At 40.6% G+C, this 22,199-nt stretch overlaps 1 protein-coding gene across 2 annotated transcripts in view; it reads left to right on the forward strand.

The window, feature by feature from the left end:
* Positions 1–250: 250 nt before the first annotated feature.
* The window catches only part of enox2 (ecto-NOX disulfide-thiol exchanger 2), a 220,225-nt gene continuing 198,276 nt past the window's right edge, over positions 251–22,199 (forward strand). The window contains exons 1-3 of one of the 2 annotated variants that reach the window (XM_078788495.1): positions 251–1,001; positions 11,433–11,510; positions 18,305–18,366. In XM_078788495.1, coding sequence (XP_078644621.1) covers positions 980–1,001; positions 11,433–11,510; positions 18,305–18,366 — 162 coding nt within the window. In that variant the 5' untranslated portion in view covers positions 251–979. Of the gene's footprint in view, positions 1,002–11,276; positions 11,363–11,432; positions 11,511–18,304; positions 18,367–22,199 lie in introns of those variants that run through there. The other variant, XM_078788496.1, reaches the window with a different exon arrangement.

Consider the following 22,199-nt stretch of genomic DNA (forward strand, 5'->3'; position numbering starts at 1 on the left):
AAGCAGACCAAATTGGCTGGCGGGAGATGAAAAGGGCATCGTAGTAACCAGATTATCATAATAACCGGGTATCGTACTAACGGAACTAATTATATCATAAAAGACTAGAAATTTGCCGGGAAATGAAAATAGTATCGTAATAAGCAGTAATTCGTTATAACCGATATCGATATAACGAGACTTTACTGTATATAGTCTGGCATATTCCAAAAACATGCATGTTTGGTTGATTGGAGACGCTAAATTTTGCCCAAAGTCAGCTGGGATAGGCTCCGGCACACTATTATGCAATATATTATAATATAATTGAATCCAGGTGAAAATGCAAAATATTTAGTTGACTTAAATTCAATGATATATCAATATATGAGCTAAAAACAAGATTTGATGATACGCTTGATAAATGGCCTTAAAGGTCTGCGAGCCTGGTAGCAGTAATGGCCGTCACCTTCTGACTTATTGCAATGTTTACCACCTTCCCGCTTAACCCAATGTTTCACGACCTTTTTTTAAGGCCACGCTGCAATTATATTCCGCCATAAACACCATACATATACTGTACTTAATTGGCCACGCTTCTTTTTGATGTCGTCGTCGCTGTACGGAGCGACTCATTAGCATTCCAATTTGTCAGCTACGCTTTGCGACATCTCAACCCTGCCCGTCTTCAACCTGATTAGACATCTAATTAGCCGGAATAACCGTCACAAGCTGCTAAGAAATTCTGTAATTGGTAATTATGGTGGTTATATGAAATTTAGCAAAAACTGATCAGATGCATTTGAATGTATATTATATTGCCGTATAATGTTTTTCACCTCTGCTTTCTAGATGCCAGCATCATCTGGAGGTGATGTATGACTCCATCACATATGAAAGTATGCTAAAGGAGCACTTATGTTGAAGAATTGTCCAAGATCACCAGCTGCCTGGCGGACTCCCATTAACCTGATGTGAAAGGACGCCTTCCAGGTTATTTATGAGCCTAAAGATTGAGCAAGGTAAGAAGCGGCAATTATCTACCATGTCACTTTCTCTAGTTTATATCAAACAGATCATACTTCATCATCGCCGCCCGAGTCCACCAGCAGAAATACAATCAGCGCCGACATTGACCAGCTGTCTGGTGAAAAAACATATTTGTACGAGTGAGAGCGGAAAGTGGCCGGGTCACGGTGAGAAGTGGTGCTTTTCAAATAGCGCTAATAATTATTACAGGAGTATACACATGAAAGTTTTAATCTGTGAGCGTTGCCGCGGTGTGAGATCATGCCGCACGGTCAAGCTCGGGACCTGCTCGTGTGAAATTCATTTACTTCAAACCCTGGCGGACTTTGATGGAGGGGGCTCTCGGAATGTGGCCGCCTGCAGCAAATCCAAATAACAGCTTTGAGGAGGAAATGTTAAGAGGATAGAGCCTACTGAAGGCTGGAGGGTCGATGGCGGATGTAGAAATTTACCAAAAATTTGGTAGAAAATTGCACAAAAGTTTTGATTAGCTGTCCAGGAAATGCTTTCAGTAACACTTGGGAAGCTTCCCCGTTATGGAAAAGTGACTTTTAAACAAAGTGAGAGCAGTACTATATTGTGTAGTACAATGAAATAATATAACAAGTACATGACAGTACTTAATTATACTCTTCTGTACTTCTGTGTGTACTAGCGTCTCCGCCTCAACCCCCAGGACAAAGGGACTGTATGACTGACAAAAGGGTTCACTCCGTTCATGCCGTTGTTCTATGGAACGAATATGCCGTGGTGCACAGAGTGAGCCCGCTTTCATTTATTGTGTGATGAATTCATGTATGAGCAGACCTCACAGCTAGGAGACCAGGGTTCAATTCCACCCTCGGCCATCTCTGTGTGGAGTTTGCATGTTCTCCCCGTGCATGCGTGGGTTTTCTCCGGGTACTCCGGTTTCCTCCCACATTCCAAAAACATGCTAGGTTAATTGGCCACTCCAAATTGTCCATAGGTATGAATGTGAGTGTGAATGGTTGTTTGTCTATATGTGCCCTGGGATTGGCTGGCCACCAGTCCAGGGTGTACCCCGCCTCTCGCCCAAAGACAGCTGGGATAGGCTCCAGCACCCCCCGCGTGATATAGACATAGACTTTCTTTATTGTCATTGTACAATAACACAGCAGTGAAATTGCCAAAGAAATGTTGCCTGGCTCCTGTGTAATAATAAATAATAAATAATAAATAATAAATAATAAATAATAAATAATAAATAATAAATAATAAATAATAAATAATAAATAATAAATAATAAATAATAAATAATAAATAATAAATAATAAATAATAAATAATATAAAATGTGGATAATAAATAGATGACTTCAAATATGAACAATGTACAGCGTACACAGTAATTTGTACAAATAATTTCAATAATTTAGAATAAATAACAAGAATTTAAAGCGGTAGAAAACGAATGAATGAATGCACGTATTATCACCCCAGGCTTGGTGCACATGATCTCGTGGTGCGAGATCTTGTCACACCCCTCGTGTTTGCTCCACTTTTGACAGACGGTCGCTTTTGAAGTTTTACCCTGCTTTTCCACCTCAGTAGCAACTGTAGCTTGATACTTGATACCGATACTTCAACATGGTCAAGGCAGGACTGGACGGAGGATCAAACCCACAACCTTCAAGTTGGGAGACAAAGTGTATAAGTGTATACAGCCTACCGCTGTGTAGAAAAAAAAGGCTTCGCTACACATCTTAAAATCATTTCTCAGCCATGGAGCTCACATAGTAGTGTCCTTTTTATCTGGTATAACGTTCTGAATAATGAGTTTGTCTCCAGTGGAGTGTACGGTCGAGCTGAAGATTGCTAAACAACGCCAAATATCACAAAAGATGCAGGAGAAATGCGATGCTGGAGACTGCAGTAACATCAGGGGAGTTAGCAGGTAGGCTTTTATTGGAATACTTGAACAACCTGCTGACTGAGCTGTCCTCGTGATGTTTGTTGACAACAGATTGAAGCATTTGTTGACATTTTTCACGTGCTGTAAATGTCAAATTCAGAATTTTTGTATTCCTTAAAACATAACAATCACGGCATTGATGAAGCACCTGCATGCTGACGTATCGTACAGTTCTTGATTCTGTCTCCAGCAGATGTTTGGCTGTCTTTGTGCTCCCATGAGCGTGTATCTGGTGAATTACATTAGTAGAACCTGGTTTGACTTAATGAGTCGATAAGCGCCTTTTTGTGTGATACGGCTTATCCGTGATTGCAGCTGTTTGGTAACATTGAGCCAGATCGCCTCGAGATATCCCAGATAGTTTGAACCTGCTTCCCAGCGCGGGGGCCCCTGGGAGGTCGAAGATGAAAATAACCTTTGCTTTGTTTGTATCTCAGTAATGCGAGGTTTTGTTGTTTCTGTTGTCTTTATGCATGGCTGCATGTAGAGACGTGTCGATGCTATCATTTGTAGCCTGCCTTTTTGTTTGCCAGAGAACAACTGATAAGAATTACCCATGTTGACAAACGGTGGTTATTCTTTTGTTGGAACAACAAATGCTTGCTATCATACGGACAGTGTACATAATGAGTTTTTGCACTTTGCGGGAAATGCACTTCCTTTGTCAGGATGTCTTAACATGGTTGGAAATAATAAATAAAACAAATACAGTATTCTTCCAACCTTGTGACTGCCTATCGACATTAGGATCAGTAGTGACGACTCGGCATCGCCATCCCATAAAGACGCAAACGGACAACTTTCGACTGATGCAGCGTTAACTGCAACGTTCCTGTAGTCGCAGCAGATGGCACAGTGTTATAATCTTTGGTTTTAGTCGTTAATTATTAGTTGTCTAATGGGTCAGTTTCTCTGTTTCCACAAAGTCTGTGCTGCCTGTTGGCTCATTTGCATACTAACAGTGATTGGATATTTACCGAGGGGGGGTTGCGATCTGGGCTGTGAAGAAGCATGCAGCACATCCGGAGACATGAGCGATGAGTGGAGAAGTTTTCACTTCTATTACAAAAATGTACATGCTGGTTCAGACAGTTACGTTAAATAGTGATTGCTGTGGTTGTTTATTGCATTGAAATGTGCCTGTCACTCTCAAAAACCTGCCTGTGAGATTTCGGTGATGTCTGCACTAAGAATAGACCAGGTCGTAGCGGGCGATCAAGTACGGTGTTGTCATAAAATTTTCACTGCGCCAAGCTGAAAATGTGGACGCCTCCTCCTGGGTTCCCAGTCTACCAGTGTGCCACGCTCCGCCACCCTGCACTACAAAATTAGATGGGAGGCTACTACTTGAGGAAATACAGTAAAAACAAAGTAAATGAGGCCGTGAATACTGTAGTTTTTTCGTTATGTTGCCTTTGCATTAGTCTATTTTTGCATCAAAATGAACATTATTGCATTTAGTCAGATTAAAAGTGTATTTCCCAGACTTTGGAGGGATAATGTATACAGTATACTATATAAATATGCACTGTGAAAACCCCAACCACTTTATTTACCCCAATTAGTCACAGAAAGCAGACGTTCATATTATGCAAAAGTATGTAAATCTAGCCTTCAAGATTGATGCTAGAGGAGATGCGAGCATGCAGACAAAGTTTGATTAAAGTGAAAAACCAGAGAATGATGTTGTGCTTTTTAACATTGTTGCAGGCTTTTAATCTCGTATTTTAAAACAGAACATTCATGGCAATCAACACCAAAATGCAATTTTGTGCAAATGGTGTTTTCTGCTTTATGTAAGTGACAAGTGTTATTTATGGTGTCTTCGCCGCAATGAAATAAATTGACGGCGGAGGTTCTCTCATTTAAGATGAACATTACCTGCATACCATGAAACGGGCAGGTGTCATTCTATGAAGAACGACAGTGAGACCATTGAATGTATTTTTGGTGATTGCCTCCATCTGGAGCATGCTAATCACACCTTAACGCAATGGACTGTATATTGCGTTGGACTATGGCGCTCACCTTGTGTATTGTAACCACCTTCAGATTTGACCAAATAAACAAGATCCTCCCGACAAAATCCTTATATAAGCCAGCTTTGTTTTCATCAAGCACACATAAGTGTGCCTTATGAAACATTTCTCGTCTGCTTATTATGAATAGGGAGATGTTCTCAGGCACTTGATAGCACTTCACCCTGGAGTTGAACAGAGTGCATATCTTGTTATAAAATGTGATTGTGCTTTAAGTGGAAATGGTGCACATAATTTAGTTAATGATAGATCACTTCTAGACTCTTGATGCTTCTTTGCATTTTCTCATAATTATGTTTTTTTTTGACTTAGCATATATTGTTATACGTGTTTGTAAATCACCCCATAATGCAAAATGTACTTTTTAATGATGCTCCCTGCAGAGACCGATTATGACCACCAAACAATAGATCCGTTTGCCCCAGCTTTATTTCAAAAGGCTTCGCTACATATCTTAAAATAAAGGCCTGCAAACTATCCGTCATTTATGTAAGTTTCATCATTTTTTTTAACAAATAGGCTAACCAAGGCTGCCATTGGCTGGCGATCAGTCCAGGGTGTACCCCGCTTCTCGCCAGAAGTCAGCTGGGATAGGCTCCAGCATACCCCCGCGACCCTGGTGTAGATAAGCAGCATAGAAAATGGACGGATGCATGCTAACCAAGGATGATGTTGCTGTCAATGTACGTAAGTGTTATGTTAGCACTGTAGCTGTTTGTGTCACTTGAATGTGACATATGGCATCTAGTTAACAAAAAAAAGTAAACCAGTGAGTCTCAAAAAGTGGGTTGTGATGCCGTTTTCAGAGCTTAATAATCACCCAATTTCTGTGAATGCACCGTGCATTGTCTGTTTTTCACTTGTTACACTGCCACAAGATGTGTGCCATGTTTATGGGTGGCTTTGTCAGCCTTGAGCGCGAATGGAAAGACACAGCTTACCTTCTGTCCGACACACAGCTTCAGATATCTGCTGGAAAAGAGTGCACCATTGAGACAGCGTCTCACTACTGCTGCAAACAGTCCCTTTTGAGTTGGAAAATGCCCGTAATGTGGGTTTCCGCGTGTCATTGAAGAGTGAAGAGTGGGTCAAACAGCAAAATAAGTAACAAAACCCTCTCAAGAGCACAGCGGTCGAGTGGTCAGCGAGCAGACCTCACAGCTAGGAGACCAGGGTTCAATTCCACCCTCGGCCATCCCTGTGTGGAGTTTGCATGTTCTCCCCGTGCATGCGTGGGTTTTCTCCGGGTACTCCGGTTTCCTCCCACATTCCAAAAACATGCTAGGTTAATTAGCCACTCCAAATTGTCCATAGGTATGAATGTGAGTGTGAATGGTTGTTTGTCTATATGTGCCCTGTGATTGGCTGGTCCAGTCCAGGGTGTACTCGCTCAAAGACAGCTGAGATAGGTAGAAAATGAATGAATGAATGAAAGACAACATAGCTTATTAGCATTAAAGCTTAACTCCAGCATCAAGGCTAGATTTTAATACATACCTCTCCGCTCAGAAAATGGCTGAAAAATAGCTCTTAAGCACTTTTTTCCGAGAAATCAATGAAATTATTGGGAATAATACCCCATAATACTCCCAACCACCACAAGGAAATACAGGACTCCATTTTTGTTAACTTTCGGTTATTATAACTGAGCATCGACACCATCCAAGTTTCCATCTAACAGTTTATTATTGCTGCATTTGGCAACGTAGTGGCGTATTTATCTTCATAAAACGCTAATTTGTTCATACAAATCCTGTCTTACGGGCATGCCCCGGCGAATGTACAAGAAGGTGAGGTATAGTTTTAAAATATTACAGCATGCTTTTCATTGCTTCCTCACATACATTAGAGGCTCAGTTAAATATTCACATGTGAATAGACCTCCATCCCCTGCTTTTACCCAGCATGCACGGCACCGTGCAAGTACATTCTGTATTGCCGAATTATTACCTAATTATTACCTGGAAAAAGTCACCAATATGAAAAAACAGCACCTTTTAACATGCAGGCGCAGGCACTCGGTGTACGCTTTTGTTCATAAATATATAAATATTTACACAGTACAAATATACTATACATGATATCATCTTGACAATGCAAAAAATGGTTAATTTATCATAAATAAATGGATCAATGTAAACACTGGTCACTAAACACTGTCAGTGATGATGCGTTGACAACTGAGCATTATTGTCTCGAATGCGCAGGTGTACCTAATGTTATGGCCTGTGAGTGCGCCACAAGTGGAGTCCAATGTTGTTGTTTGTCGTGTACCTGCCACGCAGGTGCAGCACATTATTGCGAGTGGGCTAAAAAATAAATCCTGGCTTGGCAACGTGGAGTCATTTAGCGGTCAGAAAACGGAACATGGCCAGCGCTTCGCTCAAAATAGTGAAGATGGTGCTCCGTTTCGGCGGGTCCTTGAGGCCGCTCAGGCGGGTTTTCAGGTGCCTGAAGACGGCGTCGTCAAAGAGGGGGTCGTCTGCCGTGATGGCGTCGACCAATTTCTGCGGGGAGCCGAACTCCGACATGAGGTCCTTCACCACGGGTTTGATGACCTGGTCCATGTTCGCCATGGTCCGCACGTCTTCTATGTGGCGGGGGCCGAGCTCCTCCAAGGCCCGGTAAAGGAGCCGCTCGATGACGAGGACGAGGACGTCTATGCGCACGGCCGTCTTGCACTTCCGCTGCAGCTTCTGGTCCAGCTGGGTGACCAGCGTGTACACCAGCAAGCGCGTCAGCTTCTCCTGCAAGGCCGTGATGTTTTCCGATTCCGGTTCGGACGACACCTCGTCCATGGACGTCACCTGCTCCGTGGTGGCGCTGCGAGCCTCCGCGCTGGTGCGGCTGTCCGAAGTGCCGGTGGCCGGCGCGGACCCGGAAACCTCCGAGGAGCGCTGCAGGTCCAGCCTGGGGACCACGGGAACCCCCGGAGGCAGGTCGCTCAGTTCCTGTCTGGCGACGGGGGTCGACCTGGGGTTCATGGCGGTTTCTACCAGCTGGTTGATGTCCGTGAGCGCGCCGGACACCTCGTCCGCGTAGGTCTCCTCAACCGGCTCCATCTCCAACCAGAGGAAGAGCTGCTGTAAGAACCTCCACACCGCGTCCTCCGTCATTGCATACAAAACCTCCGGGGAGAAGATCTGCCCATCCCAGTGGATCTTGCCCCGGCGCCCCCAAAGCACGGTGTCCATCAGGGGTGTCTGCGGACGCCCCGACGGCACCTGGTAGACCTCGCTCTGACAGGACATGACGTAATCGTACAGCTGGGACGTCAAGCCTTCCGAGAAGGTCCCGATCTTCTCGTCGATGTAGCGTTTGACTTTCACGGCCCTGTCCCCCACCTCGATCTGGCTGAACTCGTTGTACAGCTTGTCCACGCGCTCCTGGATGGACTCGAAGTCGAAGGCCGGGTCCTGGGACTGCCGGACGCACAACTTGCTGGTCCTGTAGACGGGCCTCTGGTCGGGGAACCTGGTGGCCTCGCTGCCCGTGGAGGCTGGGCTCTCGTCCTCCGGGTTCGTGAAGCGAGAGCGGCGGTCCGGGGTGAGCGACACCAGGCACGCGTCCCGGTTTCTGACCGAGCTCTTCAGGGTGCCCAGCATGCGCGCGAACTGCATGCGCGCGAACCGGAAGAAGCGGAAGCGACGCAGCTTCTTGTTGGCGCCCCCGATTTGCTTCTCTTGGGACTTGAAGAAGTTCTTGACTTTCTTCAATATCAGCTTCCAGTTGAGGTTCAAGCGGGTGACGCGCGCCTCGCCTCGGACGCTCGCGTCTCCGGAGCCTCCGTGCGTGTCCTGGGTGATGGTCTTGGTGATGTCCAGCGCCGCCTGCTGGGCGTCCTCCAGCGCCGCGGGATCCACCGCCTCCGTGCCTTTCGACTCCTTGGTCAGGTTGGCCCATTTCAGGAGGATCCGTCTCACGGACTCGGTCATCTCGTTGACCTTCATGTCGGAGCCTCCGCACGTCACCTGGCGAGGGGTGCGCGCGCAGGAAAAGACGTGCCGGAAGTACTCCACGGCCTTCCGGAAGATGGAGGCCAGGTTGGACACGCTGGACATGGTGCCCCGGATCAACAGCGTGGGCTCCGAGGGCCACTCCGTGGTGCTCTTGGCCACGGAGAGCGCAGAGTTCACCCTGTGTTTGACCTCTGACTCCATGAGGGAGGTGAGCTCCATGACGTCATCGGACTTCTGAGGAGAACTGTCGCTCTCCAGAGCTGCGGAGAAGGTCTCCGTGATGCATTCACTGAGCCTCGGGCTGCAGCGGTCGATGGCCATGTTTACCTGGGCCTGGGAGGCGTGGCCTCGCAGGTGCTCGATGAAGACGGGTTGAAGGTGCTTGACCACATCGGAGGTGATCTTCTGGATCACTTCGGTGATGGTGTCCACGAGGATCGCCTTCGTCTCCGAGTCCGGTGTGCCGGCCACCAGGAGAGCTCTCTGGGTGGCGGAAATCTGACCGACGCGCGCCTTCACCGCCTCCACGATAGCTTCGGGTCTGATGAGGTCCTCCATGCTGCCCTCCGGTCAAAGGTCCAGTCAGATCTTGCACACTAAGAGACTGATTTCATCCAGAAACGCGGACATGGCGCGCTCGTCTCGGACACGTCCTCGCCACCGGGGCGAACATGATCTTTTATGTCCTTTTAACAAAGCGCGGTGCTGTGCGGCGAAAGAAAGGTGACGTCACCGGCGAGTGGGAAACGTGCTGCCGTGACCCTCTCGTGACGTCACCGGCGTTGACGTAAGCTGGAGAGGCCGCTTCCCAGGGCGACGCTTTGGCGGATCTCCACGTCAAGAAAACATGACACGCTTTTATTTCCTTACTAAGATGCCGTGGATCGTGTTTGGTCACAAATTTAAGTTTAGTTGCATCTTTTTATTTTATTTTTTTATTAGTGCACTTCAAGTGCAATACAGAAAATGCGTTTTTTGTAGAAACTGCATGAAATTGAAGTGTTGTTTATCATTTATCCAACAAGCAGAAACGGAATGTGCGACTTTTACTCTTGAAAGATGTGGAATTATTAGGAAAATGGAAACAGGAATATTCAATATGGTCCGAATGTTGAATATTTTGAGGGGGGGGGGCTGGGTTCCCCCAGAATGAGCTGATTATTTTGAGGTTGGAATGGTTGGAGAAATGCCACAGTGACATTTTTTTAGTGAATTTTGGTCACAGAAAATTATGGGACAAGTGATGATTTTTGTGGAATCTCTGGGAAAAAAGTCTTTGTGGGAATTTTTGTCACATGGGAGTTATGGAAAAAGCTACAATTGTTTGCAACATGAGAAAAAAATAAGTCCACATAATTGTCCATTATGATGATACAGTAAAGTCTCGTTATATCGATATTCTCGGGAGTCGGAAAAAATACCGATATAACCGGACTATCCATATATCCGATCTGAACTGCATTAAAAGTGGGCGGATCTTTGATATGGCATGTAATTTTCTCCTTGAGTTCATGGATTGCGTATCTAGCATGCTTTTGTACTACAATACATTTTGTACTACAGTAAATAAAAATAAACTTACGCTGTAGTGATTACCGGTTACCGGGACATAATTCACCCCGGAACTATCGATAGGGAAGGTGTTGCCACCCGGAGGGGTAGGCGCGAGGGACGGGTGTTTTCCGCTGTGTGTGCTGCACTCTGGTGGTGGAAGTGTGAAAAATAAAGTTGACTGGAAGCAGCCGTTCGCCGTGTTCTTTTTTGGTATTGAAATCCTTAAGCAAAGATTGATTTAAGCTGCTTTTGTATCGATATAAGCAGACCAAATTGGCTGGCGGGAGATGAAAAGGGCATCGTAGTAACCGGATTATCATAATAACCGGGTATCGTACTAACGGAGCTAATTATATCATAAAAGACTAGAAATTTGCCGGGAAATGAAAATAGTATCGTAATAAGTAGTACTTTGTTTTAACCGATATCGATATAACGAGACTTTACTGTATTAATAATAGACTTTTGCTATTACTCCAACTGTACATTTTCCTTACCTTTAATTTTGAATGCTCCCAAACTGTAAAAGTCGAGCTATGCTACTGTTAAAAAGCAACAAGTGACAAGTGCGCCCATGTAAAGCATCTCTGGCATCCTTTCACATAAGCAATTATCTGCTTTTCAATACCTCGTATTTCTGCCTCATCGCGGTCGGGAATTCTTTGCCTTCCAGACAATTACTTGGCCCTGCAACACTCATTAAAAAAAAGCATTGGGTGGGTTTCGGGGGTGGCATGGCATTCCTTAAAATCCCACGGGAATGTGTTTAATTGAATCTTCTATCGGGGCCATGACGGAGCAATCTATGAACCAAAGTGGAGGAGGTTTTGAACGGAAAGCATCCACTGATGTCTGCATCCATCATTCCGAGGTAAAGCGTAAAATATTGATTAAATCCAGCAGCACCTCGTTCACATCTACATGTTCTCTCCTCTCTGCAGACGCCCACCAGGGTCTCCACACGGTGTCTTCACTGACTGCAGTTGACATGGAGTCTGAGGGAGGCACGGGAGTTGAAGGTTTGAATCCCATTGTGAACCGAATCTATAAATATGGATGTTAGTATCGTGATCGTTAGGCTGGGATCAGAAAGGTCATCTTGGTGAATGTTTTTATCATGGGACAATACAGAATATACGCAAAGTAAGGACTAATATCGATTCTACTGTGTTTACCAGTTCATATTTCACAAAAAGCTTCTAAAATATACTTTTAAAGAGCGTTCATTGTCATATATCCATGCCAACGGTCTCGGTCCACATGTTTGGGGTATATGAGAATTTGGATGGTGGCTTTCATGCTCGGCCAAATGAACCAAACTACCCGCTAAAATGCACCAGAGTTCATTTTAACCGAACCAAACAAGACAAGTGATGCATCCATGGAGCAATGAACACAACAGCACAATGGTATACAAAGCTATTCATTTCCAGATGAGAGAGTGTGTGTATGTGTGTGTTTCTATACGCTAACACGTTCAATAGAAACAGTTCTGGGCATGCATCACCTTGGCAAAAAGGGAATGATTTCTCCAAGGAGCTTCTCTCCTTATGTTCTTTGGCATGAGCCTCCAATGCGCAGCACTGTTCCCTCTCCCTATATGACCTAGTGTATATCTAATTGGCATGGACAACACAACATGTCCCCCTTTGGATTGCATTCCTTTTTGAGTGTCTGAATGAATAACATCCACTGGATCTCGCAAAAGTGAGTTCACTTCTCAGGGGAGAATCCTATAGAAGTACTCGAGTCAGTGTACAGCTTGTGTAGCAGTATGGAATTATTATGCACTCAGAATGAGTCAACACACAGCCATTATTGTCTACATAGCGGGCAAGAGTGAGTGAGTAGCAGGAGCATTGTGTCATGGTGACGCTAGCATGCATGAGTGCTGTTTGTACCCGGAAGCTGTGGTTCATTGAGTGAAATGTGAATTCCAGCATAAAGCGACCTTGCGGAGTTGTTTTTCAATATGATAAGGGGATCAAACACACCTCTGAGATGACATGTAACAACCTGTGCAGCTCTGGTCAATTCCATGCCCAAGAGGATTAAGGCAGTTCCAGATAAGAATGATGCTCACACTAAACATTCACACCTAGGACACAGATTGGACATATTCATTCCAATGTACCAGCTACTTAGACAGTAATGAAATGTTTCCATCAATGAACCGCAGCTTTGGTCAATTCCATGCCCAAGAGGATTAAGGCAGTTCCAGATAAGAATGATGCTTACACTAAACATTCACACCTAGGACACCGATTGGACATATTCATTCCAATGTACCAGCTACTTAGACAGTAATTAAATGTTTCCCTCAATGAACCGCAGCTTTGGTCAATTCCATGCCCAAGAGGATTAAGGCAGTGCCAGATATGAATGATGCTCATACTAAAAATTCACACCAAGGACACCGATTGGACATATTCACTCTAAGGTACCAGCTGCTTAGACAGTAATGAAATGCCTCCATCAATGAACCGCAGCTCTGGTCAATTCCATGCCCAAGAGGATTAAGGCAGTGCTAGATAAGAATGATGCTTTTACTAAAAATTCACGCCAAAGACACCGATTGGACATATTCATTCCAAGGTACCAGCTACTTAGACAATTAAATGTTTCCATCAATGAACCGTAGCCCCCCAGTACTGGCAGCACTCGTGCAACCCCAAATTTTTGCTACGCTCGCCCTGCGGGTCTATTCAATTTTTTTGGGTCATGTGTGACCTATGTGATTTTTTTTCATGTCAGTGTGAACAATGCAATTCAGATTATTTTCAAATCTGACCTATTCGTCATTGAAAGGCATGGTGACGCTAGCATGCATGAGTGCTGCTGGTACTGGGGAGCTGTGGTTCATTGAGTGAAATGTGAATTTCAGCATAAAGCGACCTTGCAGAGTTGTTTTTCAATTTGATAAGGGGATCAAACACACCTCAGAGATGACATGTAACAACCTGTGCAACTCTGGTCAATTCCATGCCCAAGAGGATTAAGGCAGTTCCAGATATGAATGATGCTTACACTAAACATTCACACCTAGGACACCGATTGGACATATTTATTCCAAGGTACCAGCTACTTAGACAGTAATGAAATGTTTCCATCAATGAACCGCAGCTTTGGTCAATTCCATGCCCAAGAGGATTAAGGCAGTGCCAGATAAGAATGATGCTCACACTAAACATTCACAACAAGGACACCGATTGGACATATTCATTCCAATGTACCAGCTACTTAGACAGTAATTAAATGTTTCCATCAATGAACCGCAGCTACCCAGTAATGGCAGCACTCGTGCAACCCCAAATTTTTGCTACACTCGCGCTGCAGGTCAATTCAAATTTTTGTTTTTTTGGGGGGGATTTTGTGAATAATGCAATTCTGATTGTTTTCAAATCTGACCTAATGGTCATTGAAAGGCGTGGTTTATCGTGCAAAACTTGGATGAAGGTGCTCACCGTGTTGGCGAAAGGGTCATTGAAGTAGCTCACTACAATGTCCCACCATCTCCTACGTGGAATCATTTGGTTGAGCAAATATTTACTCCCGTTGCACAAAATCCTTGAAATTGCCACAAACGTGTTAAGGAGGGTGCAGCAATGTTTACGTCCATAAATGTACTACTTTGGTAGTATGAACAAATGTCATATTTTAACCAAAATGAACTAAGCATCACACCCTGCATTGTGAAGGTAGCCTTGATACTACCTTTAGCCAATAATATTTAGCTAATACTGGCTTTGTTTTGGCTTATTTTCAGTGGAGAGTAAATCTATACTGCTACACAAGCTGTACACTGACTACTCTAAAGTATTTCCGAGTTTCTTCCTATAGTATTGTCCCTTGAGAAGACACACAATGCTGAAATGTGAGGAGTCTCCTCACTTTTGTATATGCCAGGGGTGAGCAAACTACGGCCCGGGGGCCACATCCGGCCCGCCAAGTGTTTGAATACGGCCCGCCCAATCTTTCCAAAGTATTTCATTTAAAGTCAACATACAACCTGGCATCATGGCCTGAGCCAACCTTTTGATGCTTTTATCAATTTTGTTTTTTGGCATGGTCTGTTGTTTACAAAGTGCTCCTGAAAAAAGGGACACAAGCACATAATATTTATTATAATATACATTATTAGATTATTATAATTATTATTAGAACTATTATGATTATTATAATTATTATATTAATGCTAATTATTATATTAATTATATATAATATTATTGTTATATTTGCATATTTTACATAATAATAATATAATACTTATTATTTAAATTTTATTGTAATTATTATAATATTTTATTATTTTTAAAATATTTAAATATAAATATAAAATAATAAATAATAATAGCAGATTGCATGACAATTTTACAGATACAATAATACCAGGTGGACTGTTACGTGTAAAATGTATAGTCTGCCCCCCCCCCCCCCCCCCCCCCCCCCCGTAAATTTTGTCATATCAATGCGGCCCGCGAGTCAAAAAGTTTGTCCACCCCTGGTATATGCAGTGCCAGCATAAAATGCGAGGAGTTAATAAATGAAAGAGAGGGGGGTTATCTGCAATATGCAGGCAATTATTGTTTTGTCTAATGTTTTGCCTCATATTCCGCTTTTGCAGAGGTTGTGATTTTTGTAATTGCACTTGTAAGCAATTTTTAGCGGGGGGGGCAGAGGAGGGGAATGATTTATCAGCGACAAGTTTTGCAATCAGTTAAAGCAGGCGATAAGCAGCTGTGTGATCTGCAGTTGTGCTTCCAGTGGCTTTTTACATGTGCAGCCATACATCTGACAAATAGAAACCAGTGATGGGTTGGAGGCCGGTGTCTAATGAGGATTCTACTGGAGAGCCTGACCTCCAAAGTGAACAATATCCTCCAAGAAACAGAAGCTGTGACAATGACAAAATGCAAAACAAGAGAATCTCTGCATGGTCAAGCAGATTAATGAGCCCAAACTCCAGCTTGTCACATTGATTGGGGACACTGCTGCTGCTATATGGTGCATTCAGGAACCATTTTCATGTGTTATGTTGCAGGCCTTTTGTCATTTAGAGCCATCAATCTACACTCACACACCCCAGATATCCAACAGGAAGTAATGGGAGTTTTAGATGGTCAAAATTCATTCTTTCATTTTCTACCGCTTATCCTCACAAGGGTCGCAAGTGGTGCTTGAGCCTATCCCAGCTGTCTTCGGGCGAGAGGCGGGGTACACCCTGGACTGGTGGCCAGCCAATCACAGGGCACATATAAACAAACAAGCATTCACACTCACATTCATACCTATGGAGTCGCCAATTAGCATGGTGCTACGTGTTTATACATGTGTCTACCTATAAAATAGAAATGTTAGCATGCTAACACCGAACATGATAGTACTCAAATATTTAAAAGTGTCTACCCGGGAAAATTGCAAAAAATAGTAGTTATGCTAATGTTAACATGCAAGCAATGCTAACATGCTAAAATTAGCATGCTAACACCTAGCACCCGGAAGGCTAAATGTGCCAAACAAGTACCTTTTTTGTGGAGTCATATGCACAAAACACTCGCAGTATGAAATAATCCTTTAAAAAAATTCCTGGATTTCCCCGTGCGTGCATCCATTTTCTATGCCGCTTATCCTCACTGGAGTCGCAGGTATGCTGGAGCCTATCCCAACTGTCTTCTGACGAGAGGCGGGGTACACGCTGGACTAGTGGCCAGCCAATCCCAGGTCACATATAGACAAACAACCATTCACACTCACATTCATACCTATGGAGTCGCTAATTAACTTAGCATGTTTTTGGAATGTGGGAGCATATGCAAACTCCACACAGGGTGGAATCAAACTCGGGTCTCCTAGGTGTGCGGCCTAAAGCTAACCACTCATCCATAATAAACGACAAATGTGTTAATTATAAACAAGTAACATTAGTAGCATTTGTACAAAACAAGTGCCGCAAGGTATGCTGGGATGCCTGAAGCAATTTCCAGCTTTGAAACCCAATGCTTTGTATGACTTGTTTGGACTTGGCAAATTATTATTATTATTATTATTATTTATATAAGTTTTTAAAACTAATTCTCAAGATTTTTTGGTTTATTTTTTCAACGTGTTGAATTTTAATGACATAATTTTAATAATTTATATAAAAATATAACAATTATTATTATCACAAATATTCATTATATCAAATATCATTTATAATAATCTATAATTCATAATACATAATAATTCATAATAATTTATAATAATCCATAATAATTTATAATAATTTCTAGGTTATAATAATTTGCAATAATGCACAATAATTTATCATAATTCAATAATGTATAATAATTTTTAAGAATTGTTAATACCTTTTTAATACTTTTTAATTTAAAATATTTTTTAAAATACTTTTTAATAATAAAAATAAATGTTTTTTTTGCGACAAATGTGTTAATTATAAACAAGTAACATTAGCAGCATTTGTACAAAACAAGTGCCGCAAGGTATGCTGGGATGCCTGAAGCAATTTCCAGCTTTGAAACCCAATGCTTTGTATGACTTTTTTGGACTTGGCAAATTATTATTATTATTATTATTATTATTATTATTATTATTATTATTTATATAAGTTTTTAAAACTAATTCTCAAGATTTTTTGGTTTATTTTTTCAACGTGTTGAATTTTAATGACATAATTTTAATAATTTATATAAAAATATAACAATTATTATTATCACAAATATTCATTATATCAAATATCATTTATAATAATCTATAATTCATAATACATAATAATTCATAATAATTTATAATAATCCATAATAATTTATAATAATTTCTAGGTTATAATAATTTGCAATAATGCACAATAATTTATCATAATTCAATAATGTATAATCATTTTTAAGAATTGTTAATACTTTTTTAATACTTTTTAATTTAAAATATTTTTAAAAATACTTTTTAATAATAAAAATAAATATGTTTTTTTTGCGACAAATGTGTTAATTATAAACAAGTAACATTAGCCAGATCTGTACAAAACAAGTGCCGCAAGGTATGCTGGGATGCCTGAAGCAATTTCCAGCTTTGAAACCCAATGCTTTGTATGACTTTTTTGGACTTGGCAAATTATTATTATTATTATTATTATTATTATTATTATTATTATTATTATTATTATTATTATTATTATTATTATTATTATTATTATTTATATAAGTTTTTAAAAATAATTCTCAAGATTTTTTGGTTTATTTTTTCAACGTGTTGAATTTTAATGACATAATTTTAATAATTTAAATAAAATATAACAATTATTATTATCACAAATATTCATTATATCAAATATCATTTATAATAATCTATAATTTATAATACATAATAATTCATAATAATTTATAATAATCAAAATTTGACACTAGAGTGGAATTAACCAGTCACAGCAAGTGTCGGTTCTGTGTTTACTTTGCTTACTTTTATTTTGATGCACGAGAATTTAAAGAGCCTCCAGGCAAATTGTGCTATAGCTTGGGGCTTTGAAATAAAATTGACTTAACGATGCAGCATTTAAAAGTTTTGTGTTATATAAAACACAAACAATGAAAAAATTAGATATCAGGAGCTTAACAATAAACAATGTGTTTTCTGATTGAAATGAATGCGTCAATTAAGTCGGAACAGCCTGGTTAAAAACGTTTCTTGTTTTGCCGCAGTAATTAGTCTTCATTCTGAGCATAAAGACAAATACAAAAGTATTTGATGATGAGTGGAATTGGAGCGTGTTATATAACTACAGTAGTCCATCACATCTCATTCTCCTCACTTTCAGGTAGCTTTGAACGCTCGCCTCGGGCCAACGTCAGCCACGAGACAGACAACATCACAGCCGGGGTGAGTCCAGATCCCATTCAACACTTCCTTTCACAAATCACAGCAGGGAATGTGTTCATTCCTGACAGATAAAACATGGAAGATTATACTTCAGATGTCTGCTTAACTCGTTTTGGGTTTTTTATAGCACGGGTTTTACTTTTATTTGTCACCCTTTGAATACTGCATCATTCATTCATTTTCTACCGCTTATCCTCACGAGGGTCATGGCTGGAGCCTATCCCAGCTGTCTTCAGGCGAGAGGCGAGGTACACCCTGGACTGGTGGCCAGCCAATCACAGGGCACATATAGACAAACAACCATTCACACAAGACAATTGGGATAGGCTCCAGCATACCTGCGACTCTAGTGAGGATAAGCGGCATAGAAAATGGATGCACGCACGGGAAAATCCAGGAATTTTTTTAAAGGATTATTTCATACTGCGAGTGTTTTGTGCATATGACTCCACAAAAAAGGGTACTTTTTTGGCACATTTAGCCTTCCGGGTGCTAGGTGTTAGCATGCTAATTTTAGCATGTTAGCATTGCTTGCATGTTAACATTAGCACAACTACTATTTTTGCAATTTTCCCGGGTAGACACTTTCAAATATTTGAGTACTATCATGTTCGGTGTTAACATGCTAACATTTCTATTTTATAGGTAGACACATGTATAAACACGTAGCACCATGCTAATTGGCGACTCCATAGGTATGAATGTGAGTGTGAATGGTTGTTTGTCTATATGTGCCCTGTGATTGGCTGGCCACCAGTCCAGGGTGTACCCCGCCTCTCGTCCGAAGACAGTTGGGATAGGCTCCGGCATACCTGCGACTCTAGTGAGGATAAGCGGCATAGAAAATGGATGCACATCCATCCAGGATTCTTTCATACTGCGAGTGTTTTGTGCATATGACTCCACAAAAAAAGGGTACTTGTTTGGCACATTTAGCCTTCCGGGTGCTAGGTGTTAGCATGCTAATTTTAGCATGTTAGCATTGCTTGCATGTTAATGGTAGCATAACTACTATTTTTTTGCAATTTTCACGGGTAGACACTTTTAAATATTTGAGTACTATCATGCTAGCATGCTAACGTTTCTATTTTATAGGTAGACACATGTATAAACACGTAGCACCATGCTAATATTAAGATAGCATTTTTAGCCTTTTTCATTGGCAGACACACTGTTATACGAGGTGTTAGCATGGTAACATTTAGAGGTTAGCATTGCTGTCATGCTGATATTATCATAACAGCATTTTTTGACGTTTTATGAGTAGATACTTACATGAACAATTAGCACTATTGTGCCATGTAAGCATTGCTACGATACTAACATTAGCATAGTATACTTTTTAGCCTTTTTGGGTATTATGCTAGGTGTGACGTTAAAATGTTAGTAATGCTAGCATCCTAACATGAGCATACTTTATGACTTTTATGAATATGAACTTAAACAACACCTAACATTATTATGCTAGGTGTTAGCATTTTAGCATGCTAACAAAATTATAAACATTTTTATCATTTTGAGAAATTTGAGAGGTGGGATTTATACAAGGGTAGCACGGTGATCGAGTGGTTATCATGTAGGCCACACGGTCAGTAGACCTGGGTTTGAATCTCTGCTTGGGCATCTCTGTGTGGAGTTTGCATGTTTCACCCGTGCGTGTATGGCTTTTCTGTGGTTCCTCCGGGTTCCTCCCACATTCCATAAACATGTTAGGTCAATTGGCGATTCCAAATTGTCCATAGGTATGAATGTGAGTGTGAATGGTTGTTTGTCTATATGTGCCCTGTGATTGGCCGGCGACCAGTGTACCCTGCCTTATGCCCAAGATAGGCTCCAGCATGCCTGCGACTCTAGTGAGGATAAGCGGCAAAGGGACAACATGCAAATATTCTCCTGTGGCCTACATGCTAACCACGTATTCACCGTGCGGCCTCTATTTTTTCCTAGGGGGGGGATAAAGGACAGGCGTCCATGAAGACATGAGGAGATTTTCCATCCATAAAAGATATTTCTCATGTATTAGTACATCATCCACAATTTGTGCCAATTTGTCACACTGCCTCAAGACAGACATAATCCAATGTTATGGGACTTGGATGCAGCTTCTTTTTTCATCACTAATTTTACAGTATCCGTCTGCATAGTGGTAATTACCTGCATGGCATATAGTGTATATTTTGTGCATAAAATGTTGGCAGAGAATTGATTAGTCTATCAATAAATACTGCATACTGCGTAGTAGCGTGCAGTGGCCTTCTAGCCTGTCTAGTATGAAGCGTCAGTACATGATGAATGAGATGTCATGCGTGGGAAAGACTTGTCAACAAAGACGGATGCCAGGTTTGCCTGACAAATATTCAGCTGCATGTGAAGGAAAGAATCAAACAGTTTGATCGGCTCATGTTTTGATCACTGCAGATTTGATGCGGCGCTCGTCTTCTATGCACAGCAGGAAATGCGTCTTTTGGCAGACGACCTGCCAAAAACACGGTGATGAATATTGAAGATGGAATAAAATAATTTGATCAGAGGACGAACAAAGGGAATTTCATGCATGGGATTATCCGGTGGTCCACAAACAAAGGGAAGCCAAATATTTTCACAAGGAAAAAAATCACATTTTAAACAAGTAGCATGATGACCTAAATGTATATTTCTTACATTTCAAATCCAGTATATGAAATATCATTATTTTATAATGATAAAAACATCTTTCATTTTTCTTATAATAGAGCAACCACCAATAAATGTTATATAATATTACATAATTGCTGTTTTATTCTCATATTATGAGCATTTTCCCCTAAAAGCTTTTTTTTTTAATAGTGAAGGTAACTCCATTTTATTTTGATAAAAATTACATTTGTTGTTGTATGATTGAATTTTTTTTAATTTATATAAAAATATGCCAATTATTATTACAAATATTCATTATAGCAAATATCATTTATAATAATCTATAATTTATAATATATAATAATTTATAATATTTTCTAGTAATTTACAATAATTTATAATAATTTATAATAATTTATAATAATTTATAATAATTTATAATAATTTATAATAATTTGTAATAATGCACAATAATTCATCATAATTCAATAATGTATAATAATAATTTATAATATATAGTAATATATAATAATTTATATTTTTTTTATAATTTGAAATATTTTTTAATAATTCTAAAATGTATTTTATAATATTTTTAAATAATTTTCAATATTTGTTAATATTTGTTAATATTTTGTAATAATTTGTAATAATTTGTAATTTATAATAATTTCTAGGTTATAATAATTTACAATAATGCACAATAATTTATCATAATTCAATAATGTATAATAATAATGACATTTATCATCATTATAATTGATTTTAATTTTAATTATTATGACAATTAAAATGATACATATACAGTATTGCATAAATGAAAAAAAACAATACTGCGACAAGAGTGCTTAACTTTAACATTAGTCTTTTTTTATTTCTTCCAAAAAAGTGGGTGTTTATTTATTTTTTTGGCGTGATCTAATATGAATATGTACTCTGTATATGTACTCTGAATATGTAAAGAAAGTCAAATCTTATTTAGTCCATCAATAGTCCACGGATGACTGAAATGACTCCATTCAGAGACATTTAGCAAAAGTAATCAAAGTACTCGGACTGTCCTTTCCGGACGATTGTCGGAACGTATGGAATGTCAGCTGCTGAGGGCAACAGCCAATTGAAGCCGGCTATTATTGGGCGTTGCTTGGCTACCAAACCTTACTTATTCGGATGAGACGTGATGAGATTCATGCGGCCCTGACACTTGAACACGTGAA

The sequence above is a fragment of the Doryrhamphus excisus genome, linkage group LG23, assembly GCF_037039965.1.
Source record: "Doryrhamphus excisus strain RoL-2023G ecotype Guam linkage group LG23, RoL_Dexc_Guam_v1.1, whole genome shotgun sequence".
Taxonomy (NCBI): Eukaryota; Metazoa; Chordata; class Actinopteri; order Syngnathiformes; family Syngnathidae; genus Doryrhamphus; species Doryrhamphus excisus.